Source organism: Pelophylax lessonae, assembly GCF_965119305.1.
Source record: "Pelophylax lessonae genome assembly, chromosome: 10".
NCBI classification, from domain to species: Eukaryota; Metazoa; Chordata; class Amphibia; order Anura; family Ranidae; genus Pelophylax; species Pelophylax lessonae.
This window is the reverse complement of record NC_138777.1, coordinates 206,114,627-206,140,642: the sequence shown is the minus strand read 5'-3', so window position 1 is coordinate 206,140,642 and position 26,016 is coordinate 206,114,627. Positions and strand designations below refer to the sequence as shown.

The following is a 26,016-nucleotide window of genomic DNA, read 5'->3' as shown; positions in this document are numbered from 1 at the left end:
TTTCCTGTTCTGGTGACAACTGACAGAGTGGATTTCTCATCACTTCCCGTTCTGGTGACAACTGACTAAGAGGGGATTTGTCATCACTTCCTGTTCTGTTGACAACTGAGAGGGGATTTCCCATCACTTCCTGTTCTGGTGACAACTGACTGAGAGGGGATTTCTCATCACTTCCTGTTCTGGTGACAACTGACTGAGAGGGGATTTCTCGTCACTTCCTGTTCTGGTGACAACTGAGAGGGGATTTCTCATGATTTCCTGTTCTGGTGACAACTGACAGAGTGGATTTCTCATCACTTCCCGTTCTGGTGACAACTGACTAAGAGGGGATTTGTCATCACTTCCTGTTCTGTTGACAACTGAGAGGGGATTTCCCATCACTTCCTGTTCTGGTGACAACTGACTGAGAGGGGATTTGTCATCACTTCCTGTTCTGGTGACAACTGACTGAGAGGGGATTTCTCATGATTTCCTGTTCTGGTGACAACTGACTGCGAGGGGATTTGTCATCACTTCCTGTTCTGGTGACAACTGACTGAGACGGGATTTCTCATGATTTCCTGTTCTGGTGACAACTGAGAGGGGATTTCTCACCACTTTCTGTTCTGGTGACAACTGAGAGGGGATTTGTCATCACTTCCTGTTCTGATGACAACTGACTGAGAGGGGATTTCTCATCACTTCCTGTTCTGGTGACACCGAGGGGATTTCTCATCGCTTCCTATCTCGGTGACACCAGGACAAGCAGAGAATGTAAGAAGTGAGTGATAAGATCTGTCAGGATCCTCATCCGGGTCAGATATAAAGATCTCCCAGAAATGTGAACTCCCCTCCCCCTACTACTGAAGACATTGTGGGTGGAGTCAACTTTCAAGCCCTGAGGATGGAGGGTCGGTCTGTAGTAACCAATCAAATTATTTTTACGAGGAGATCCCACAGACTGGAATAGACACGTCTGATACAAGCTGTCATTTCACACTGCTACCGTAATGTCAGATCGAGGGGTGGGGTTAGTGCCTGGCATGGTTCTGTCGGTCGGTGGAAGTGATGTCACAGGGGGCGGGTCTTGCTAATTTCCAGTCTCCAATATGGAGGAGGGAGAACGTTCCGCCTGGCCATTAACTCCGCCCAGCTGTATGATCTGATTGGAGGATAAAGCAACTGCCTCAGAATCCCTGGACTAGGGGCGTGGCTTTTGGTGTCACTAAAAGAGAGAAGCGAGAGGGAAAATGCGGTTGTGAGAGAGAGAGAGAGTCACCAATAAGAGAGAGAGCGCCAGAGAGAGAGGGAGTGAGAGTAACCAGAGAGACAGAGGGGAGTGAGAGTCCCCAGAGAGAGAGAGAGGGGAGTGAGAGTCACCAGAGAGAGAGAGAGGGGAGTGAGAGTCACCAGAGAGAGAGGGGAGTGAGAGTCACCAGAGAGAGAGAGAGTGAGAGTCACCAGAGAGAGGGGAGTGAGAGTCACCAGAGAGAGAGAGAGTGAGAGTCACCAGAGAGAGGGGAGTGAGAGTCACCAGAGAGAGGGGAGTGAGAGTCACCAGAGAGAGAGAGGGGAGCGAGAGTCACCAGAGAGAGAGAGAGGGAGGGAGTGAGAGTCACCAGAGAGAGAGAGTAACCAGAGAGAGAGAGAGAGTGAGAGGAGTGAGAGTCACCAGAGAGAGGAGTGAGAGTAACCAGAGAGAGAGAGAGAGTGAGAGTCACCAGAGAGAGAGGGAGTGAGCGTAACCAGAGAGAGAGAGGGGAGTGAGAGTCACCAGAGAGAGAGGGGAGTGAGAGTCACCAGAGAGAGAGAGAGAGGGGGGAGTAAGAGTCACCAGAGAGAGAGGGGGGAGTGAGAGTCACCAGAGAGAGAGGGGAGTGAGAGTAACCAGAGAGAGAGAGAGGGGAGTGAGAGTCACCAGAGAGAGAGAGAGGGGAGTGAGAGTCACCAGAGAGAGGAGTGAGAGTCACCAGAGAGAGAGGGGGGGAGTGAGAGTTACCAGAGAGAAAGAGAGGGGGGAGTGAGAGTCACCAGAGAGAGAGAGGGGAGTGAGAGTCACCAGAGAGATAGAGAGAGGGGAGTTAGAGTCACCAGAGAGAGAGAGGAGAGTGAGAGTCATGAGAGAGAGGAGTGAGAGTCACCAGAGAGAGAGAGGAGTGAGAGTAAACAGAGAGAGAGGAGTGAGAGTCACCAGAGAGAGAGGGGGGAGTGAATGTCACCAGAGAGAGAGGGGAGTGAGAGTCACCAGAGAGAGAGAGAGGGGGAGTGAGAGTCACCAGAGAGAGGGGAGTGAGAGTCACCAGAGAGAGAGAGAGGGGAGTGAGAGTCACCAGAGAGAGAGGGGAGTGAGAGTCACCAGAGAGAGAGAGAGGAGTGAGAGTCACCAGAGAGAGGAGTGAGAGTCACCAGAGAGAGAGGGAGTGAGAGTAACCAGAGAGTGAGAGTCACCAGAGAGAGAGAGAGGAGTGAGAGTCACCAGAGAGAGAGGGGAGTGAGAGTCACCAGAGAGAGAGGGGAGTGAGAGTCACCAGAGAGAGAGGAGTGAGAGTCACCAGAGAGAGAGGGAGTGAGAGTCACCAGAGAGAGAGAGAGGAGTGCGGTCTGTAGCCCTATCCTCCCTATTATAGCAGAATGCGGTCAGTTTCCCCCACATTGGAGTGAAGTGATGATGGATGTGGACCCCCCTCCTCACCCAGAACACAGCTCCTCTCTGTACACTCAGCCTGTTTACAGGTAACAGTGGAGAGGAGTATTATCTATAAATACACTCTGTGGGATGGAGGCAGTGTTGGGGGTAACTAGTTACAAAGTAACTAATTATAGTAACTACATTACCTTTTTTGGTAACTAAGTAAAGTAACTAGTTACAATACTAATATTGGTAACTACACTACTTTACTAGGCTATAGGAGGTAACTACACTACCTTACTAGGCTATAGGAACGCGCTTTCCTGCGTTACCCAAGCCGTGCGATACAATCGTTATTTCGAAGAATAGAGAGGGATGAAGTTTATGACTTTTTGTTGCACTTTATGTTTTATTCTGTTTTTTCAGGTTTTGTTCTCATGTTTCCCAAAGCCTGTGTTTATACAATAAACTCTATGCAGAAAGAGAGTCATGTATCTTCTTCTACACGGTCAATTAAGAAAGAGGAAAGTAAAGTAATAAGTAGTGAAGTTACTTTTCAAATGAAGTAACTAGTAAAGTAATCTTGTTACAATTTACAGAAGTAACTAGTAACTAGTTACATTTTTTGAGTAACTACCCCAACACTGGATGGAGGTGACACTGTACATGGCACATAAAGGGCCAATCCCACCCTCCCAGACCGCACTGTCCTGTCACTGACTCAGGAGACCGCACTGTCCTGTCACTGACACAGGAGACCGCACTGTCCCTCTCAGTACCCGGTGATCGGTGAGTTCTGGGATGGTCTCTCCATCCAATCCTCTGAGTGTTCTGATTTCCTCCTCTGCAGATCAATATCTGATCTCGTCGTGGAATTTATGTGCAGAGTATTGATGGGAGGGGAAACAGATCTGTGGCTGACAGCCGTGCCCAGTGCTGGCATATATATATATCCAGTGACCGCGCTCCTCCTATACACACCGACTTTCGTATGGTGGTCACCGCTTCTCTCCCCGCTACATTCTGATCTGTATGTACTGCCCATGTCCTGACTTCCTCCCCTGTATATTGTGTCTGTTGGTATATTCTGGTTCATCCATTCCTGTATATTCCATGTGTTGCTTTATTTCAGGCTCCCTCCTCCTCTGTGTATCCCATCTGTTGTATATTCCATACCCCACACTCCCTTGTATATCCCATCTATTGGTATATTTCATGCTCCTTTCTCCCCCTATATATCTAGTCTGTTGGTATATTCTGGGTCACCCATTCCTGTATATTCCATGTGTTGCTTTATTTCAGGCTCCCTCCTCCTCTGTGTATCCCATCTGTTGGTATATTCCATGCTCCTTTCTCCCCCTATATATCTAGTCTGTTGGTATATTCCTTGCTCCACCCTCCCCAATATATCCCATCTGTTAGTGTATCACGACACAGGTTCCACCATCTCTCCTGTCTGTTGGTATAATCCGTGCTGCGCTGTGCTCTGTATTTCTCATCTGTTAGTATATTTCATATTCCATCCTTCCCTATATAACCGGTCTGTAAGTATATTTTTATATTCCACCCTTCTTTATATAACCCGTCTGTTAGTATATTTCATATTCCACCCTCCCCTATATAAGCCGTCTGTTATGGGCCATACACACTATAAAATTTTCTGACGACCTTTTCCTTTAGACTTACCAAAACCATATAATATGAGGTCAAACCTAAACACTTTCAATTTGTATGCAATCTGGCAGGCCCTTGCACTACATAGAAAAGGTAAATCTAAAGGAAATCTGACAACAAAAGTTGGATAGTGTGTATCCAGCTTTAGTATATTTCATATTCCACCCTTCCTTATATAACCCGTCTGTTGGTATATTCCATGCTCCACCCTCCCCAATATATCCCATCTGTTAGTGTATCCCACGCTCCACCATCTATCCTGTCTGTTGGTATATTCCATGCTGCGCTGTGCTCTGTATTTCCCATCTGTTAGTATATTTAATATTCCACCCTCCCCTATATAACCCGTCTGTTAGTATATTTCATATTCCACCCTTCCTTATATATCCCGTCTGGTGTATTCCTTGCTCCTCCCTCTCCTATATATCCCGTCTTTTGGTGTATTCCTTGCTCCTCCCTCTCCTATATATCCCGTCTGTTGGTGTATTCCATGCTCCTCCCTCTCCTATATATCCCGTCTGTTGGTGTATTCCTTGCTCCTCCCTCTCCTATATATCCTGTCTGTTGGTGTATTCCTTGCTCCTCCCTCTCCTATATATCCCGTCTGTTGGTGTATTCCTTGCTCCTCCCTCTCCTATATATCCCGTCTGTTGGTGTATTCCATGCTCCTCCCTCTCCTATATATATCCTGTCTGTTGGTGTATTCCTTGCTCCTCCCTCTCCTATATATCCTGTCTGTTGGTGTATTCCATGCTCCTCCCTCTCCTATATATCCCGTCTGTTGGTGTATTCCTTGCTCCTCCCTCTCCTATATATCCCGTCTGTTGGTGTATTCCATGCTCCTCCCTCTCCTATATATATCCTGTCTGTTGGTGTATTCCTTGCTCCTCCCTCTCCTATATATCCTGTCTGTTGGTGTATTCCTTGCTCCTCCCTCTCCTATTTATCCCGTCTGTTGGTGTATTCCATGCTCCTCCCTCTCCTATATATCCTGTCTGTTGGTGTATTCCATGCTCCTCCCTCTCCTATATATCCTGTCTGTTGGTGTATTCCATGCTCCTCCCTCTCCTATATATCCTGTCTGTTGGTGTATTCCATGCTCCTCCCTCTCCTATATATCCTGTCTGTTGGTGTATTCCTTGCTCCTCCCTCTCCTATTTATCCCGTCTGTTGGTGTATTCCATGCTCCTCCCTCTCCTATATATCCCGTCTGTTGGTGTATTCCATGCTCCTCCCTCTCCTATATATCCCGTCTGTTGGTGTATTCCATGCTCCTCCCTCTCCTATATATCCCGTCTGTTGGTGTATTCCTTGCTCCTCCCTCTCCTATATATCCCGTCTGTTGGTGTATTCCTTGCTCCTCCCTCTCCTATATATCCTGTCTGTTGGTGTATTCCATGCTCCTCCCTCTCCTATATATCCCGTCTGTTGGTGTATTCCATGCTCCTCCCTCTCCTATATATCCCGTCTGTTGGTGTATTCCATGCTCCTCCCTCTCCTATATATCCCGTCTGTTGGTGTATTCCATGCTCCTCCCTCTCCTATATATCCCGTCTGTTGGTGTATTCCATGCTCCTCCCTCTCCTATATATATCCCGTCTGTTGGTGTATTCCATGCTCCTCCCTCTCCTATATATCCCGTCTGTTGGTGTATTCCTTGCTCCTCCCTCTCCTATATATCCCGTCTGTTGGTGTATTCCATGCTCCTCCCTCTCCTATATATCCCGTCTGTTGGTGTATTCCATGCTCCTCCCTCTCCTATATATCCCGTCTGTTGGTGTATTCCATGCTCCTCCCTCTCCTATATATATCCCGTCTGTTGGTGTATTCCTTGCTCCTCCCTCTCCTATTTATCCCGTCTGTTGGTGTATTCCATGCTCCTCCCTCTCCTATATATCCTGTCTGTTGGTGTATTCCTTGCTCCTCCCTCTCCTATATATCCCGTCTGTTGGTGTATTCCATGCTCCTCCCTCTCCTATATATCCCGTCTGTTGGTGTATTCCATGCTCCTCCCTCTCCTATATATCCCGTCTGTTGGTGTATTCCATGCTCCTCCCTCTCCTATATATCCCGTCTGTTGGTGTATTCCATGCTCCTCCCTCTCCTATATATATCCCGTCTGTTGGTGTATTCCATGCTCCTCCCTCTCCTATATATCCCGTCTGTTGGTGTATTCCATGCTCCTCCCTCTCCTATATATATCCTGTCTGTTGGTGTATTCCATGCTCCTCCCTCTCCTATATATATCCTGTCTGTTGGTGTATTCCTTGCTCCTCCCTCTCCTATATATCCTGTCTGTTGGTGTATTCCATGCTCGTCTATCCCCTATATATCCTCTCTGTTGGTATATTCCGCCAGGTTTCTCCCTTTTGAATATTTTTGCGGTGAGCGGCGATGGAGAACACAGAAAGTAGCATCTTCCAGAAGCGCATGGCGCAGATCCCTCCTGCTGACCAGGCTGAGATTGAGAGCAATTTCGAAAACCTGTGCGGGGCAAAAAACCCTGCCAAGAAGAGCCTGGGATTGGCTGCGTTCCAGGTAGGACTTCCATGGGGGTGGGGCAATCAGCTCTCCTCTCCTGAACCTTGTGGGGTAACATCACTAAATCCCATGATATCAGATCATGCAAATCATGTGTGATATTCCTCTGGACTCGCCCAGACCCAGCAGACAAAAAGGAGGCGGTGTCCAGACTTCTCCTTCCAGGTTCTTCCTACGCCTCCCTCGTTCTCTCCGCTCCTTTAAAGTGCACTGCATTCGTCTTTTTTTCACCAGTCTGTCTGAGGATTGCAGTCATTTATCGGCCTCCTGGACCAGTGCCACCAGTGCCATGCTTTCTGGACGACTTCTCTGCATGGCTTTCCTACTTTCTCTCCTCTGAAGTACTCGCCATCATCTTTAACATTGCAATCAGTGTTAACACCTCAACTACTTCTCAACTACTCAACTCATCCTCCTCTTTTAACCAGTATTTTGGGGGGTAGCAAACAAACCTGGCCCCCTCACTCGCACTACTGCCCCCCCCCCTGCCTGCGGGAGACGGTCTGAAAGGTGGCAATTAGGTGCCTTACCTTAGGAGGCCAATGACGAGGTGGTGCAGGACCCAGGGTAGGGCCCCTGGAAGCTTAAAGAGGCTGTTGCTGCCCCTTTACCTGCTGCTCCAGCTTCCCAAGGCTAGAGCCGGGGCCGTTGCTTCTCCTCCCGGCCTGACAGGAAGTGGGTCCTGAGACCCGATTGGTCGGGGGTCCAAAGTCTTCTTGGCCAATCGGGTCTCAGGACTCGCTTCTGATGGGCCAGGAGCAGAAGCAGGAAGACATTAGCGAATATTAGTGCGCTATTGTCACACAACTGGGTGGGCCACCACCCACTTCAATGGCAACTCTCAACCTTGTATTCTCCCACCTCTGCACTCCCTGCAACTTCTCTAACACTCCCTTTCCTCTCTCTGATCACAACCTTATCAGTTTTACACTCTCCTTGTCTCCTACCTCCCATTCTGCCAACCTACAAACAGTTATCCGCAGGAACCTTTGCTACCTCAAGGATGCCGCTGGTGGCAGCGTCCTGTTGTGGGGACACTTTTCTTCAGCAGGGACAGGGAAGCTGGTCAGAGTTGATGGGAAGATGGATGGAGCCAAATACAGGACAATCTTAGAGGGTGATGTGTGTGGGGAGGGATAAAGATTTGTGTAGGAAGAGGTGGAATATGGATCTGGCAGTAGGAGGATGGATGAAGATTTGTGTTGCGGGGGAGGGGGTTAGCCCGAGGGGGTTGGGTGCCCAGATTTGTGTTGGGAGGGGGGATTTTGGCCTGAGGGGTTGGGGTGCCCAGATTTGTGTTGGGAGGGGGGATTTTAGCCTGAGGGGTGCCAAGATTTGAGTTGGGAGGGGGGGTTTGGGCTTCAGAGGGTGGTGCCAAGATTTGTTTTGGGAGGGGGGTACTAAGATTTGTGTTGGGAGAGGGGATTTTGGCCTGAGGGGGTTGGGTGCCAAGATGTGTTGGGAGGGGATTTGGGCTTTAGAGGGTGGAGAGGAGGGGGGGTACCAAGATATCTGTTGGGAGGGGGGATTTTGGCCTGAGGGGGTTGGGTGGCAAGATTTGTGTTCGGAGGGGGGATTTGGGCTTTAGAGGGCGGTGAGGGGGTGGCAAGATTTGTGTTGGAAAGGGGGATTTTGGCCCGAGGGGGTTGGGTGCCAAGATTTGCGTTGGGAGGGCAGATGTGGGTCTGTGGGAGGCTGACATTTTTGTTTGGTCTGAGGGGGTGATTGGTATGTGGGCCTAGTTTGGGGGTGAAAATTTGTGTTGGGAGAGGGGTTTGGGCCTAGCAGGGGGCAGCTGAACCCCGCCCCCCCCCCCCCCCAACAACCCCTTGGGAGATCATTATCTACAGTACAGCACCATCTAGTGGCGGAAGGGGAGATTCACATCTATAGGGATTGAAAGTTTCCAAGGTGCATGATATTTTCCTGCATAGGGGGAGACTCTGATCAGAATTATCCCATCATCCCCTAAATCTGCACGCTTCTATTTTTCTCAGGATTCCATCGGGAGCTCCCTGCCCAGCGCCATGTCTAATCGGATCTTCCGTGGCATACAGAGTGAGAACCCCACCGGGAAGGCCTCTCCTGCCCCCCCAGAGATCAGTAGAGAGCAGTACGCTTTGTTTATTGTCGATATTCTCAGAGGAACAGCAGACGAGAAAGGCGCCATCACTATTCACATGATGACATCAGACAACAGAGAGGAAGTGACGGGACAAGAGGTGCAGAAGGTGAGCCTCCATTTTGTGTCATGTATATCACCACGTTGGGCCACCTCCCTGATAACAGAGCCCTTGTGACCCCCCATGCTACCGCCTGGCCAACGGGGCTGCCTGAGGTTGATAGGGAGCAGTTTCCTTCAACAGACTCTGGAAAGGTCTTACGCTGATTTTGAATTTGCCATAATGCCGGAGCCCTCATAATGAGGTGTGGTTCACATGAGCCGTTTTAATTAATTTGTTCCCCATGCTGAGCCGTGCTTACTGGCATCGGGATGTACCGGTGTTGTGGGCATCCCTATGCTGGCTGTGATCGCTACCTGTTACTGAAGCTGGACGTGTCGCAGCATGCTGTGTGCATCATCAGCTCCACTGGCAGTTCTTATCAGGAGCATGCATAAAAGGGTGACACACAATATGTACAAAGGCAGTCACCCTGGAAGTGTGGGGCCAGGCCTTTAAATAAACATTTGACAGCCATTGCAGCAAAAAGGAATTACCACTTTACTCGGGTGGTCATATGATGTCCTGGATGTGAAGTGGTTATTCCGGAATGATGCCTGCACATGCATGCTGGCTCACTTCTATGGGAAGTGATGGAAGGGGGTTCCCCGCGACTGCTGCAGCCGGCACAGAGAGAGGGGAACTGATGTTTTTCCCTCTCTCTGTGACCTCAAAAACCGGAAGCAACAAGGATTGTTCCCCCCCCGATCTCTCCATAAAGAGGACCTATAACAGCCCATGCTATCAGAAGGGATATTGTCCATCCCTTGTGATAGCAATAAAGTTGATTAAAAAAAAAATAAAAAAAATTTAAATAAAAGAAATAGAATACTAATAATAAAAAAAAAAAGTCAAGCTCCTCCTCACCCAGTGCCCTTATGCAAATGCAAACACATACATAAGGTCCTGCATGCATATGTAAACGGTGATCACACATGGGCGGTATTGTTCCGAATGTCAGAGCGAGAAACAATAATTTTAGCTCCAGACTTGTGTAACTCTAAACTGGTAAATATGTAAAGGCATTTTAAAGTGTTCCTTTGGAGATGTTTGGGATCGTTGGGATGTTTAGGTATCCTAGTTTGGCGCCATTTCACGAGTGTATGCAATTTTAAAGCATGACGTGTTAAGAATCTATTTGGCCTAGGTTCACATCTATGCGTTTTTTAGTGCGTTTTGCAGAAACGCACCATAGTCCATATAACATGGTTTCCTATAGGACACGTTTGCATCTACGCGTTTTTCCCCCGTGGGATTCCCCACTGATGGCTAATATGAACCAAAGAATGCCAGGGGGAAAAAAAAAGAATGGGGTCCCCCCCCTCCAATCCATACCAGGCCCTTCAGGTCTGGTATGGATTTTAAGGGGAATCCCTTGCCAAAAAAAAAAAAAAATGCTGTGGGGCCACCCCAAAATCTATACGGGAAAGAGAGGGATAAGCGAGTACTTCCCTCTACCCCCACACCCCCCCCCCCACCACCGAACCATACTAGGCCACGTTCCCTTAACCACTTAAGCCCCGGAAGATTTTACCCCCTTCCTGACCAGGGCCTATTTTGCCATTCGGCACTGCGTGAATTTAACGGACAATTGCGCGGTCGTGCGACGCTGTACCCAAATGAAATTGACGTCCTTTTTTTTCCCACAAACAGATCTTTCTTTTGGTGGTATTTGATCACTTTTTTTTTTTTTTTCTTTGATCATGCGCTATAAACAAAAAAAGAGCGACAATTTTGCAAAAAATAACAATATTTTTCACTTTTTTTTTTTTTTTTATATGAAATTCCCCAAAATTTTTTTTAACATTTTAGGCCAATTTGTTTTCTGCTACATATGTTTGGTAACAAAAATCGCAATAAGCGTATTTTGATTGGTTTGCGCAAAAGTTATTGCGTTTACTAACTAAGGGAAAGATTATTTATTTTTTACTTGATGAGTAATGGCGGCGATCTCCGTCTTTTTTTTTTTTTTTTTTGCGGGACTGCGAAATTTCGGCGGACAGATCAGACCCTTGACTGACATTTTTGACACTTTTTGGAGTACCAGTGACATTACTATAGTAATCAGTGCTAAAAATAGGCACTGTTACTGTAAAAATGACACTGGCAGGGAAGGGGTTAACTTTATTGGAGAAGGAGGGGTTAAGTGTGTCCCTAGGGGCGTGTTTCTAACTGTGAAGGGATGTGGCTGTTTGTGTAACAGAGAAATAACGATCCTGCATAACAGGACCGTATGATCTCTGTTCTTACACAAGGGAGAATGACAGGCGGCTTTGTTTACATTAGCCTCCTGCCTGCCTTTCTCCCTCTCCACCCGACGATCGCGAGTGACCGGCGGAAAACGTGTCTGCCGGTCACGCGCGGGGTGGAGTGGTCCGAACGAGCTGGGGCGAGAGCGTGCCTCCGGCGGCGCGTGCTCGCCCCTGGAGGCTCACAGGCGAGCGACGTAGACCTACGTCGCTTTGCCTGTGAGGGGCTGACTGCCACAGTAAATATACTGACGGCAGTCGGCAAGTGGTTAACATGGAGGGTGGGTGTGTTCTTCACACAAACCTGGCTGGTTATTTGCGAGGGTCTGCGAGCGGGGGGGGAATATCGGAATCTGAAAGGCCGCTCACCCCTACTCATTCACCAAAAAAGTGTCAAATAAAAACAGTTTTTGACCATTCCCTTGTTAGAAAAAAAAAACAAAACAATTTTTAAATCCATGCTCATTCACGTAGGGGGGCCAGGATCTGGGGATTCTAATAAGCCCAGAATCTGATCCAGATTCCAATAAGCCCCACTCTCGCAGACCATATTAAGGGCATGTGGCCTGGTATGCAGTGCTGTATTTTGGCCTAGGCCAACAAGGCCCAGGCCTAGGGCAGCACTTTGCAGGGGGGCAGCAAAAAAGCCACCCCCCCTCCACCTGAGACTCTATTGTCCACTGGTTGCTAGAGCCGTCTCTCTCTCTCTCTCTCTCTCTCTCTCTCTCTCTCGTGCACTTTCCATTGACTACGCCGCGACCATTCACCATGGGGGCACCAAAAATTTCCTTGCTGCCTTGGAAGTGGATGTTTCTTCTTTGGGCAGAGCGCCTTGTTCTGGCTCTATCCGCTGTTCCCTTTCCAGGGGGAAACAACACAGTTGGTAGGCAGTTTGCCTCAGTCAACAGGCCCGGAATGCAGGGCAAGTGGCCCTTCATCTGGAGTCGTTCCAGCAGTTGTGCCTTCGTTTGGGGGCACTCCAGACATGGGCCTGTTGACATTGCATCTACAGGATAGTGCAGAGGTCGTGGCCTTCTCCTGGGACCCTCTGGCGGGTGCAATGGTGGCCCCCATGGGTTCTGTCATGGGCAAGAACATTCGCTAGGTTCAACATGTTCGATGCTGAGATGTTTGACGTGGTCATCTGTGCACGGCTGATGCCGGCATGGTCGTGCGAGAGTGCTCGCGGATGGGCAGAGGTCAGTGTCAGCTGCTGTTTGCCTTTCCAGTTGCTGAATCCTTCGCAGGATCGAGGCGGCAGGGATTTTGGTCATTCTCGTGGCTCCGGACTGGCCTCGCCGAGCTTGGTATGCCAACATGGTCAGGCTTGCCGCTGATGCTCCTTGGAGGCTTCCTTTCAGGGAGGGTTTCTCTCCGGGGCCTATCTCCCGTCCGGCTTTATGGTCGTCGGCTTGGCAGTTGTAAGTCAGGTGTCAAAGGACGGGGGGTTGTCTGCTTTGATGATTCCCACCCTATGTAAAGCGTGGGCAGCGTCTTCTATGATGATTTTCTTATCCTATGAGAAAGTAGCGTTTTGCGTGGTGTGAGTCTTCTCTGGGCCCCCCCTCGCTCTTGCTCAGTGGCCGGATCTTTGCTTCCTGCAACGGGGGGGTTGATCAAAAGTTGGCCTTGAGTACTGTCAAGGGTCAGGTTTCGGCTTTGATAATTTTTATTCCACAGACCGCTGGCCGCCCGTTCCCTGGTGCGTAACTTTTTCCGGGGGGTGTGACAACTGGGGACCTTGGCTGGTGCAGTCGGTTCTTCCAGACCCTCCTTTGCGAGTATCGACGGTATTCCCAGCTTACCTTATTGCAGAAGGTGGCCTTGGTTGCTGTCACTCTGCATGCAGGTTGTCGGCACTGACGACATTGTCCTGTCATTCTCTCTTTCTCTCTATCTGTTGGTTCATGGGGCCAGGTGGTACTTCGTCCGGATCCATCCTTCCCTCTGAAGGTGGTTTCTAGTGTTCACTTGCACGGGGCCATTGTGTTGCCATCTTGTGTCCTGAGCCCCCTTATCCTACGGAATGTGCGCTGCATACTCTGGATGGAGTTCGGGCACTCGAGGGGTACTTGGCAACTACCGAGTCTTCCTGTAGTCAGGTTCGCTCTTTGTGCTCACGGGATAGCCCAAAAAGCTCTAAAAGAGAGGAGGCGCCGCGTCATCACATCTAGACCAGGCAGCGGTCCGCACTGCAGACGGACCCCGCCATACAGCTCCTCCGTGAGGGAACTCGCTATTATTGTCTTCACAACTGTAAGTGCAACCATTTGTTTTAATAAAAATCTACTGTTGGTAATGCACTATTGCGGTCCCCTCTGTTGTGTCCCCTATTATTGAGGTCAACCAGACTAAGGAGTTACAGCAGCCAATCAGAGTCTAGCCACCTTTGGCAGGATCTTCTTTCGTCAGGCTTTCTGACTGGGTCTGTTCCTCTTGGACACAAGCAACTACATCAGCCATCCTAGAGTCCAGTAACCCCCGGCAGGACCACTCATCACCATAGAACCAGGCTTCTTGTTTGGCTTTTGTCCGGTAAGAGTCTAGGGAGCACGAGTGTGTCAGAGTACCTTCTGTATTTCTGGGAATTTTTCTACTTGGCTGCATGACATTTGGAGCGGTCATATTCATATATGCCCTTAACGTTTAACTTCTGGTAAGAGGCCAAGCTGGTGGTGGGACTTTGCACCTTCCAATCACAGTTCACCTTTCCCCAAGTTGGAAGTTTGTCACCATTTTTTGCACTTTATTTATGGACTTATAACATGGACGTTTATTGCACATTGGTGTATCACTAGTCACCTTCTGGACATTTTTTGTTTTACATGAATTGCATACATTTTCATTTTTTTGCATTATTATTGCATTTTTGGTTTATTTGTTTGCATCATTTTGTATGTTGCACATATGCACTAGGGCAGCGCACCTGATTTCTTTACCTATTCTACAACCTACACTCTAAGGTAGCAGCACACCCTATATTGAATCAGCGCACTTTCCTACCCACCACAAGATCTCAGGAACTGTGTCCGCCAATGAACGAAAGAGAAAATAGAATTTTTGATTTGCTGTTAAATCCATTTCTCTGATGTTCTTTGACAGACATAGCACCCATCCCTCTATGGACTTGGTTACCTATAGCAGAGAGGGGGAGAATACCTCCTGGGACTGCTCATGGGTGTAGTTGAGCCTTTTTTTTTCTACCTAGTGTCCTACTCCTGTAGGGGGCAGTATAACCCACTGGTCAAGATCTCCAGGAGCTGTGTCTCTCAATGAACATCAGAGAAATGGATTTTACGGTAAGTCAGAAATCTCATTTTTACACAACAAAGGTGAAGGCTACAAGATCAGCAAAGCTTTACTTATCAGTCAGAATACTGTAGCAAAGTGATACAAACATTTAACAAACATAGAGCTGCAACCATCTCACAGACATCCAGGGCGAAAACTAACGTTAACACCTCGACAGGAGCGTCTTCTGATGAGAAGGGTTGAAGAAACTTGCCAGGCAAGTTCACTGCAGTTGGCTAGAGAAGTAGAAAGCCAAACTGGGGTGATTGTTTCCTGTGACACAATACGGCGTCCACTGCAGAGGAATGGCATGCATAGGTGTTGTCAGGGAGCTGGTGGCAAGCCTGACGTAAAGAGGGTGGCCTCACAGGATCCAGAGGAAAGGACACAGACAAGTCACCTTGTTGGGAAGACAGGCTAGCCTAAGGTACGAAATCTAAGTGCCAACCGGTTTTCACCAGAGCCTCAGATGGTGAGGATGGACTTCGCTGCGTGTATAGCACCATTTTGTGGTCCTCAGGGTCGCCCCAGCAGGGGGTGAGCCAAGTCCAGATCCGATGGCGGATTAACAGACAAAGATAAGGCAGGAGGATGGTCACAGGACAAGCCGAGGTCAGGCCGGGCAGCAGACAAGCAAAGTAAGAGACAAGCCGGGAGGTCAGTCTGGGGTACAGCAGGTTTCAGGATCAGGAGGTACAGGAGAAGCTGCAGACCAGACAGCAAAGCATGAGTGTGCCTGCTACCCTTAAATAGGCCATTTGGGTGCCAATTGCAATAGCTATTGCACGCATTGGCTTGTGGCTGCGGGCACGAGCCGCTGCGCACACGCATGCGCACTGGAGAGCGGCCGTTCACCGCTCAACAGGCAGACAGGGGTTCACATGTGCACTCCAGTGCGCCTCTGCAGTGCCATACGGGAATGCCTAGTACATTCCTGACAGGTGTCGTCCATGAAGGAAGCCTCTCCTGAAGCCCATGCACATAAAAGCCCGCCCAGATTTTCCAGGGCCCATGCTGAAAAAGACTACTGGGACTCTGTACTCTGGAATGATGAGACCAAGATAAATGTTTTTGGAACTGATGGCTTCAGAACTGTATGGCGTTGCAAAGGTGAGGAGTACAAAGAAAAATGCATGGTGCCTACAGTGAAACATGGTGGTGGCAGTGTCCTGTGGGGCTGCATGAGTGCTGCGTCTGTCCGGGAGCCACATTTTATTGATGGCATCATGAATTTACAGATGTACTGCTATATGTTGAAATAGACGATGCTACCATCACTCCGTGCTCTTAGTCGTTGTGCACTTTTCCAACATAACAATGATCCAAAACAAACATCGAATTGCATGTTGCATTTCTGAAGAAGAACCGGGTGAAAGTGATTCAGTGGCCAAGTATGTCTCCTGATCTGAACCCAATGGAACACCTATGGGGAATTCTGGAGAGACAAATTAAACATCATTCTCCATCCAACATCCAAGCTCTAAAAGTTGTTCTTGAAGAATGGAAAAAGATAAGATGTTGCAATATCTTGTCAACTTGTTTATTCCATGCCTAGAAGACTTGGTGCTGTCCTTCCAAATCATGGAGGTCACACAAAAATCCTAGATGTAGTAGTTTTTGTTGTACTAATTTGAGTAAAACTGAAGATTTTGTAATTAAATTATATTATTAACCTTATTTTCATTTAATGAGCTAAACAAACATTCTATAGAACTCCTCCGTTTTGTCAAAATTTGTGAAACGGTTCCTATGTTCATTGAGATATTGATTAAAATTTTTACTTTTCAAAAGGGGTGTACTCATTTATGCTGAGCGCTGTATATAATGTTTGGTGGTTCTAAGTAATTTTCTAGCACAAAACTTAGATTTTTTTACATATAAGTGAGAAGTGTCAGTATTGGCTTAAGCGGTATTGAAGTGGTAAGGAAAAAGTATTGATTTATTTTTTTTGGATCAGGATTCAGATCCCTGGTTCCCAATGTGCAGCCCTAGGGCCATGTGTGGCCCTTTGGTATTTATTGTGCCCTTGGACCACAACAGTCTATCATTCCCTCTGCTGGGCAGCCAGTCTTTATGATTTAATAGAATAATGCAGAACTCGGTGAACATACGCCGTTACTTGAATGACGGTCTCTTTTTCCACAGTTTCTGGAGGATCTGATTTGGGCGGTGGTGTATGTACTACAACGAGAAAATGCATTAGGCGGCTGGAGCCTGGAAAACACCCACGACTGTAAATCGGGGACGGTCATTCTGGCCGCACAGCTCCTGTCACAGTTACATTCAGCGGGTATGTGATCTATTCTCCCTTGATATTTCTCTTCCTTGTTTTACTGTGCTACAAACCATTCTTCTCACCTTCTGTGTTCCAGGTGGACAGACCCTTAAAGAGGCAGAGCACCTTAGTTCCTCCTACACCCAGACCTCCATAACAGACTGGTTGTACAGGGCTTCCATGGTTTCTGTGTTCCTGCGGATCGTGGTGACGCTGGGTTTGTCCATCATGAAGGCGAGCACAGAGCACCAGCTGGCTCTCAGCTCTATGGTGCCAAAATGTAAGAAAGGGGAGCATACGTCCTTCCGCAGCCTCCTGGACTTCCCTTCCGTCATGTTTCTGAATTCTCACCTCCCCGCTGAAATGCAGCAGCGCTGGCATCTCCTCTTCTCCTCCGAGATCCACGGAGAAAGCTTCTCCACGCTCTGTGGACAGCTGGTGGACCAGGGACCAAGCCTGCTGGTTCTCCGGGACGCTGACGGCTTCATCTTTGGAGGGTTTGCCTCAGAGAGCTGGGAGGTGAAGCCACAGTTTCAAGGTGAGGTTCTAGGCTACCAAAATGGAGCAACAGTGGGGAACCAGTGCCATAACATAGCTGTGACAAGGGACCAGTGCCATTACAATGCAACAGCAGGGGACCAGTGTCATAACAGAGCTACAGTAGGTGATCAGTGGCATAAGAGAAAGTGGAGGACCAGTACCACAACCGATCTGGGTTGGGGAATCAATGCCATAACAGAGCTGCGGCAGGGGAGCAGTGCCTTTACAGAGAGATGGAAGGGGAATTGTGCCATACAAAAGCCATTATAGGGGACCAGTTTCAAAACGGAGCTACTTCAGGGGACCAGTGACATAAGAAATGAAAGTGGACCAGTACCATACCAAAGCAAAGATAAGGCATCAGTGCCTAAATAGAGCCACAACAGAACCTGTACCATAGGAGAGCCAGGACAAGGGACCAGTGCCATAACAGAGCCAGGATACAAGACCAAAACCATAGCAGGATACAAGACCAGAACCATAGCAGAGCCTGGATAGGAGACCAGTCCCATAACAGAGCAAAAATACCAGATTAGTGCCTCAACAAAGCTGCAGCATATGAGCCAGTGCCATAAGAGAGACATGGCAGGGGCCGTTGCCAAAACAGACAGAGCAAGGGAACAAAACTGCCACTGGGGTAAAACAACTGAGTTGAGACGCTAGATTCAAACCTTCAGTAAGTGGGGAAAGACCTTATTCAAGCCTGGTGGCTTGGGTTTATCATCTTTTCACAAATTAAGAAGCCCTTCAAACAAGGAAATATTAGAAATAACAGAGCCGCGACAGGGGAATGTACCATAACCGAGTCAGAATAGGGGACTAGTACCACACGCGAGCCAAGGTTAAGGTCAGTGCTTTCGCAAAGGCCCAGTGGATCAAGTGCCAGAAGAACCACGGCTATAAGAGAGCAAGGACATGGATCCAATGCCACAACACAGCCAGGATAGGAGACCAGAGTCATAACTTATAAGGGAATCAGATCCAGAACAGAACCAGCATAGGTGAACGGAGCCAGGATACGGGACCAGAGCCAGGATATTGAACCAGAGCCATGACTGAGCTAGGATAGGGGACCAGAGCCATGATTGAGCTAGGATAGAACAATCAGAGCTATAACTGAATCAGGATAAGGGAACCAGAGCCATAACCGAGCCAGAATATAGGACCAGAGCCATGACAGAGCCAGGATATGGGGCCAGAGCCATAACCGAGCCAGGATGTGGGACCCGAACCATAAGTGAGCCAACATAGGGGACCAGAGCCTTAGTGGAGCAGTGACATTACACCTCCATTCCCCATTTCTAAATTATTATCATTATATCCTTTATTTCCAGCAGTGTTTCTCGTCATTAATAATCATTTGGTCACTACACTGGTGCCGATTGTGTTCTTTCCTCAGTGAGCAGACCCACCCTGTGCCTGCTGGGGTGTTTTCCCTCCTCCCACACACCGCACTGGCTAGCTGGGTGATGTTGGCAAAAAGGATAGGATTGAGCAACTGTCAATTTATGTGTCTGGATATCTTAAGCCACATCTCTGTGCCAGCTCTGAGCCCTTCCTCTTGATGACATTGGGGAACCTCCATTATGTGACAACTCAATATTTTTTATATTTTTATCCTCAACAGGAGACAGCAGATGCTTCCTCTTCTCTGTGTCCCCACATCTTGATATCTACACCTACACTGGTTATAACGACCACTACATGTACCTGAACCACGGACAAGAGACCATACCGAATGGACTGGTGAGTATCAGCGTCTCTCTATATTAACCCAATCCTACATGTAATCTATAGATTAAAGGATAAGTTCCTGTTTTATAACATGTTACACCCATATTCAGGGTGTAACATGTTACAAAACCACCGGCCCTGTCGCCTCCCCAGCTCCCCGATGTCACAGGCGGCGGGGGATCTTCTCCCCCTTGCTCTCTGTCAGAATGACTTATTCACAAAGTTCTGGGAATAGGAAAACGACAAGATCCGGCAGCCTTTGCGGCTGTCGGCCTGTAGTTCTCAATGAACTACCACGGCGCTGTTGAGCGCTGTGGTAGTTCATTGAATCACCTTGTTAATGTGAACTGCTTGACTGTACGATTTAAGGCCAAACATATTAAACACAGAACCTGCAAGAGCCCTTCATAGCACCCATGATCTGCTGATCGTGGGTGCAATACTTTCCAGGCTCCCAGTTAAAAAATAAATGCACATTTTTTTTTTTTCAGCAAAAAGATGTGCGTTTTTTAGGTGAACTTATCCTTTAACATTACTATGAAAGATACTCAATGTAGAGGGAATGTAATTCTTCGTTTGACAGGTAGCACCTGACACTGTTGGTCCCCACTAATGATCAGGAACCAGAGTTGCTTCCAATTGTGTGACCAATATCTCCGCTACTGTGTGAAACTGTAATCCCATAAAGCCTGGATTTTCCTTCTGAAAAAAAAAAGAAAAAAGAGCTGATATCCGCGCAGCATGACTATCGCCTCTGATTAATACAGTAGCTGTAAGATACAATTACATCATTATAAATAGAATAACGAAATAGAGGATGTTAATAATTGTATTTGTTTTATATTTTGGCCCATTTGCTATCCTATAATAAAAAAACAAAAGCAGCAAATGTATTAAATAGCATGCCAAATAAAGGATGTATAATATATGTCCTTAATGTTGGTGTGTTTGGTTTTCGGCAGGGCATGGGAGGACAGCATGAGTATTTTGGTTTGTGGATCGACAGTTACTTCGGGAAAGGACACAGCAAAGCAAAGCCATTGTGTATCACCTATAACAGTCCCCAGCTATCCGCCAAAGAGGATTTCGCTATAGACGTCATGGAGGTCTGGGCACTTGGAGAGCTGCCGGAATACCTACAGGTAGGAACAAAAATCCTCAAATTCAGGTTCGTACCAGTGCTGCATCTGCTTTAAGCGCTCCATGTGATTTGTGTCTGACTTTTATTTGCTGTAACCTTGTCCTAGGTACAGAGAGGCAACTAGCATTTTCATGAGAGTAAACCAAGGAGGGCTCAATAGTAACCTTCTGTGCTGGTTCTTCTGCCAGTCTAAAGTCTAAAGTTAAAACAAACAGTGCACATAACCTCAGATTATATTAACCAGGACCTATAAACTCACTGGAAAGTGTAACTGCAGCCACGTGAATTGGTAAAGTGTTGAGTCATTGTAAAAAAAAAAAAAAACATTACAGCTGTGCGTTAATTAGAAAGTCCGCCATTTATACCCTCCTATCCCAGGTGGCCAGATTTAGTGCACAGTGCTTCTTAAGCTGGACATACATGGATTTGAAATTCAGCCGGTTCAGCAAGGACCAGGCAAATTTTGATCCATGTATGGGGAGGCTGGTTGTACACACATCTATTGATCGACATGTGTACAACCAGCTTGTCTGGTTTTTTTCCTGAATGATCAGCGCGGGCGGCTATAGCTGGTAACACTGATCATTGTATTCTGACGGCGAGGAAGGCTCCCTGCTGTCAAAAGGATTCTACCATCCACACATGTTTCAGGTTGAATGAAAAAAAAAAATGCATAGTGTATGGCAGGGGTGTCCAAACTTTTTTCAAAGAGGGTCAGACTTGATGAAGTGAACATGCATGAGGGCCGACCATTTTGCCTGACATTCTTTGGACCATTAAAATTAAATGCAAATCAACTATTTTTTGCAAAGGTTATTGCAAACAGCCTACTTTTCATTTCGTTACATGGATGACAAATCGAAACAGGTGTTAAATCACTCTGCTTTTTATAGCTGAAGGCCAGAGGAAAAAAAAAAATCCAGGAAGCTGAAATATAAGTCAGGAACATTGCAAAGTACATAAAATATTATTGGTAATAAAGGTTGTCTGTCAACTTTTAATTTAAAAAAATATGAACAGGAACATAACACCAAGTATACATGTTGTGTCCAAATATATTTATATCCGTTTTAGACCAATTGACAATAACTGGGATTTTACAACGAATTCATCTCGGTAGGGAGCATGCATGCTTCGAAATCAGTTAAACAAGGGTTAAGTGCTATATGAACCCACCAATGATGACTTAATGATGGCAACAATAATAATCATGAATGGTGCCAATGTAGAAAATAGAACATTGAAATTTTTTTTTCAAAATCAGTTCCATGTATGTATAAAACAGCAGTACACCATGACACCCGCCGGATCTGCCATGGTGAAGCCAAGGGGTTAAAAAAGGGGTTAAAAACGCACAGCTTGGTGACCATCCAATATGTGTGAAGGCATAAAACCAGCCAGGAACAATACAGCAGTGTGGACAGTTGTGCTTTGCTTGGGCTGTGAGGAGATGAAAACGGAATGCCTGAATCCTGGACAGGGAAGCATGGAAAAGGGGGTCACACATGCCTGGTATAGGCGGCAAGGAGGATCGTCGTCTGTGGCCGCTCTGATCACCCACGATGAGTGCCGACCCAGAAGGGGACCCGGATGTGACCTCAGACTCTGGGGGAAGGACGACGAAAACAAGGCTTGAACCGCTATAGAGCCGCTGGTGGTGAGCGGCATGTGCGGTGACCCAATGCAGAGGAGCCAGGGGAGTGTGAGGGGTGCCTGCTTCTCATATGGTTGTCCTGACAACTTTTTAATGTTCTATTTACTACATTGGCATCATTCATGACTATTATTGCTGCAATCAGTAATCCTCATCGGTGGGTCCATATAGCGCTTATTTGTGGTTAACCCTTGTGTGACTGATCCTTTTGAACATCCTTCCTGGTGTGTTTTGTTCCCATACAGCTTCTACTTGACCCCTAGGTGTTATGCCAATTATCATAGAGAGGGAGCTGCTCCTGTCATTCTAGCAACGGATTTATTTGTGGTTTTTTTTTTAGTGCTCCCTAATCAGGCTTAGTCTGAGGCCATATTGAGCAATGGATATAAAGCGGGCGGGGGACAGGCGGTGGGTGCTATACTAGTGTATTCACAAGTACCAGAAAAAAACAGAATTGGATGCAGCGGGCCAGGATGGACAATCATTTTAAGTATAAGTTATTCAAAACAGGTGTGTGTGTGTGTGTGTGTGTGTGTGTGTGTGTGTGTGTGTGTGTGTGTGTGTATGTATGTATGTGTGTACATATATATATATATATATATATATATATATATATATATATATATATATATATTATACAAATAAAATGAATGGTAAAAGAACTAATATGGCATATGTGCAGTCCGGGGGGTTTAAAGATCTTAGGAGTTCTGAGCAGCGCTCGGTTATTCACAGGGGCAACAACAATAGATTTTTTACAAATTACCTGCGGGACCATATTAAAGTGGCCCGTGGGCTGGACTTTGGACATGCCTGGTGTATGGGCTGCCTTAGTTTTAGACTCCTGTCCATGAACTGTGAGAACTCCCACTCATGCTGAACTATCTGGTCGGGGCTGCAGTAGGCTTTATGAAGAGCAGGTGCCTGTACCAGGAGATGTGTTGGCTGCGTATTCAATGGCTTCAGAAACATTCAGAGGGTGAAGGATACTGAATGCTATAGGAATTGGGTAGTAGGACAGCCAGGGGCAGAAAAGCGCGTGCCAGCATTAAAATATGAGCCACTCTGCATGGAATTGGCATCTCTGGAGCTAGTTTAACTACTTGCCGACCGCTGCAAGTTAATTTACTGCGGCGGTCAGCCCCGGCCAGGCAGAGTGACGTTAATTAACGTCACTAACCTGTCACTCCTTTTAGAGCCAATAGCGGGCGGGCGCGCGCCCGCTGAGGCGCGCGCCCGCCTCGGGTCGTTCACGGAGGAGTGCGGGAGTGTGACTGGCGGACCCGATGTCCGCCGGTCACACTACGATCGCCGGTACAGCGGGAGAAAGACAGAGCGGCTTATGTAAACAAGCCGCCTGTCATTCTCCCCTGTGTAAAAATGAAGATCGCCTGTCATTCTCCCCTGTGTAAAAATGAAGATCAGACGGTTCTACTATGTAGAACCGTTGATCTTTGTTTTTACACTAGGAGACCTGTCCAATCACAGTTAGAAACACGCCCCTAGGACACACTTAACCCCTCCCTGTCCAATACAGTTAACCCCTTCCCTGCCAGTGTCATTTTTGCAGTAACAGTGCATATATATAGCACTGATTAATGCAGTAATGTCACTGGTACCCCCAAAAGTGTCAAAAATGTCAGTCAAGGGTCCGATCTGTCCTCCGCAATGTCGCAGTACCGCAAAAAAAAATCTCAGGTCGCCGCCATTACTCGTTAAAAAAAAAAAAAAAACCAAAAATGACAAAAATCTTTCCCTTTGTTAGTAAACGCGATAACTTTTGCGCAAACCAATCAAAATACGCTTTTTGCGATTTTTTTTTTTTTTTTTTTTTTTTTTTTTTTTTCACATAGGTAACGTAAAACAATTTGGCCGAAAATGTTAAAAAATTTTGATTTTTAAATTTTTTTTTTGGGGGGGAATTTCATATAAAAAAAAAGTGAAAAATATTGTTATTTTTGCAAAAATTACGCTCTTTTTTTGTTTATAGCGCATGATCAAAAAATCGCACAGGTGATCAAATACCACCAAAAGAAAGCTCTGTGGGAAAAAAAGGACGTGAAATACGTTTAGGTACAGCATCGCACGACCGCGCAATTGTCCGTTAAAATCACGCAGTAAAAAATCGCAAAAAAACCCCTGGTCAGGAAGGGGGTAAAATCTTCCGGGGCTTAAGTGGCTAAAGCCTGTATGAACCTGATCACTAAAGTCTTATATAATCATTGATATCTTAATTGAATTTCAATGTGTTAAATATGCAGCATTCGGAAATATAATCTCTGGTGATCTTGCCACAGAGGTCCTTGTTCACGCACTGCTTCAAGGTCTAGGATGACATCACTCTGTTGTCGTCTCCCAGTTGCTTTTTTCCGTTGTCACGCGCATCCCTGGGGGAGATTACCAGCGGCCCCTTCTTTCCCTTTCCTGGTCCTTAGGGCACTATTTCTCTCACTACTACAAGGCTCTATTCCTCCCACTGCCCATGGGGTGCGTAACAACTACATCCATTAGAAGTCTAACCTTGTCCATGTTGCACCTAATAACATCTATGGACTGCCTAACTATATCCATTAGGTGCCCAACTACTCTCCCCCAACATCCTGTGTGTGTTGACCCTCTCACTGTTGGGAACTTTGACTTCATAAAATCAAATGATTTTGTTTTCAGGTCAAAAAGCAGAAGAGTGTCCTGGACGAGGACCCAGAGGTGCAGGCTGTGGTGGAGATGACAGGAAGACCACGTCAGAGCGACGGACTGAGGGATAAAGAAGAAGACGAGGACTGAGGGATAAAGAAGAAGACGAGGACTGAGGGATAAAGAAGAAGACGAGGACTGAGGGATAAAGAAGAAGACGAGGAGAGTTGGAGAGCAGCCTCTGTGACAAGTTGTTCCGCTGCAGACCCTCTGTGGGATGGGTTTGTATTTCCATATTGTGACCACCTGGGGGCGACACAGCAGAGATCTAACTGGAGACCTGTGCTACAGGATGTGCTAATATTTTAGGCATCTTCTGGTCACTGTAGCTGGCCAGCTAAAACCTGTCCTAGGTTGTTAATGTGACTTGCATGTATATACAGCTAGACCTGCTAATAACTTTAATACAGTGCATATGTTTATATGTGAGAGACAAGAGCAGAGTTATTTATTGTGATTTTATGCATGAATGTCATAGAACAGTTGTATATTGTGTTCACAGAAGCAAAAGGAAAATATGCCTGTAATATTCATTGTATGCCTGTAAGGTAAGCTCAGACACAACAGAATCGAAACCAGAAAGCACAGAGTTAAACTTTATTACCCATCAGGAGTTTGTGGCCAATCTCACACTCAGCAAGAGTCTTGGCCAATTACACTCAGCCTTAGGGCCCCTTTCACACATACGGTCCATTTGTCCGTTTTTCATCCATCCGTTGACGGATGAAAAACGGACATCAATGTATCTCTATGTAAAAACGGATGACAACGGATGATCATCCATTAACATCCGCTTCGGTCAATGTCCGTTTTTTTTGAACGGATGAGTGCCCTATTTTTCATCTGTCAAAAAAAACGGATCTGACGAAAAACAGATGACAATGGATGAAAAACGGATGGAAAACTGATACATTTGACGTGACTGAACTGATGAACTGAACGGACCGTATGTGTGAAAGGGGCCTAACACTCATCTTGTTCTGAAAAGTTCTCTCATGCACACTAGCCAACACTCATTCCACCAGAGAGAGAGAGAGAGAGATGAACACACAGATCCACAGAGTCAGTTTTATGGAAGCAAGTGGGCAAAAATAGGTAATTAATACAGTTGTATATGTTCCTATTGTTAGTAATGTGATTAAAACTGTATGCTGAACTAGTTATGTGTTCACTTGTAGTTCCACTGAACTCAAACAATCCATACGTCCAAGCAAACAATCAAACAAACCAGATTAAACAAACAGCCAAACTTAAACTGCAACTGCAAAGTTATACCAAACTTCAAAAGTTATATCAAACAGCAATAGAGAAGAAAGAATATAGATTAATCATTATATATTCCTCTCAGGGAGATCAAGTGTCTAAAGTATTTAAAGTGAAAGTACAGATACTG

At 46.7% G+C, this 26,016-nt stretch overlaps 1 protein-coding gene across 1 annotated transcript; it reads left to right on the top strand.

Annotated features, from left to right (window-relative positions):
- Positions 1–6,676: 6,676 nt before the first annotated feature.
- On the top strand, positions 6,677–24,713 carry LOC309566028 (MTOR-associated protein MEAK7-like; the record flags this gene model as incomplete). Its single annotated transcript, XM_082271047.1, has 7 exons — positions 6,677–6,820; positions 8,821–9,054; positions 16,731–16,875; positions 16,958–17,398; positions 19,028–19,146; positions 20,097–20,276; positions 24,597–24,713. The coding sequence occupies 7 exons, from the start codon at positions 6,677–6,679 to the stop codon at positions 24,711–24,713; spliced, it is 1,380 nt and encodes a 459-aa protein (XP_082127173.1).
- Positions 24,714–26,016: the final 1,303 nt, after the last annotated feature.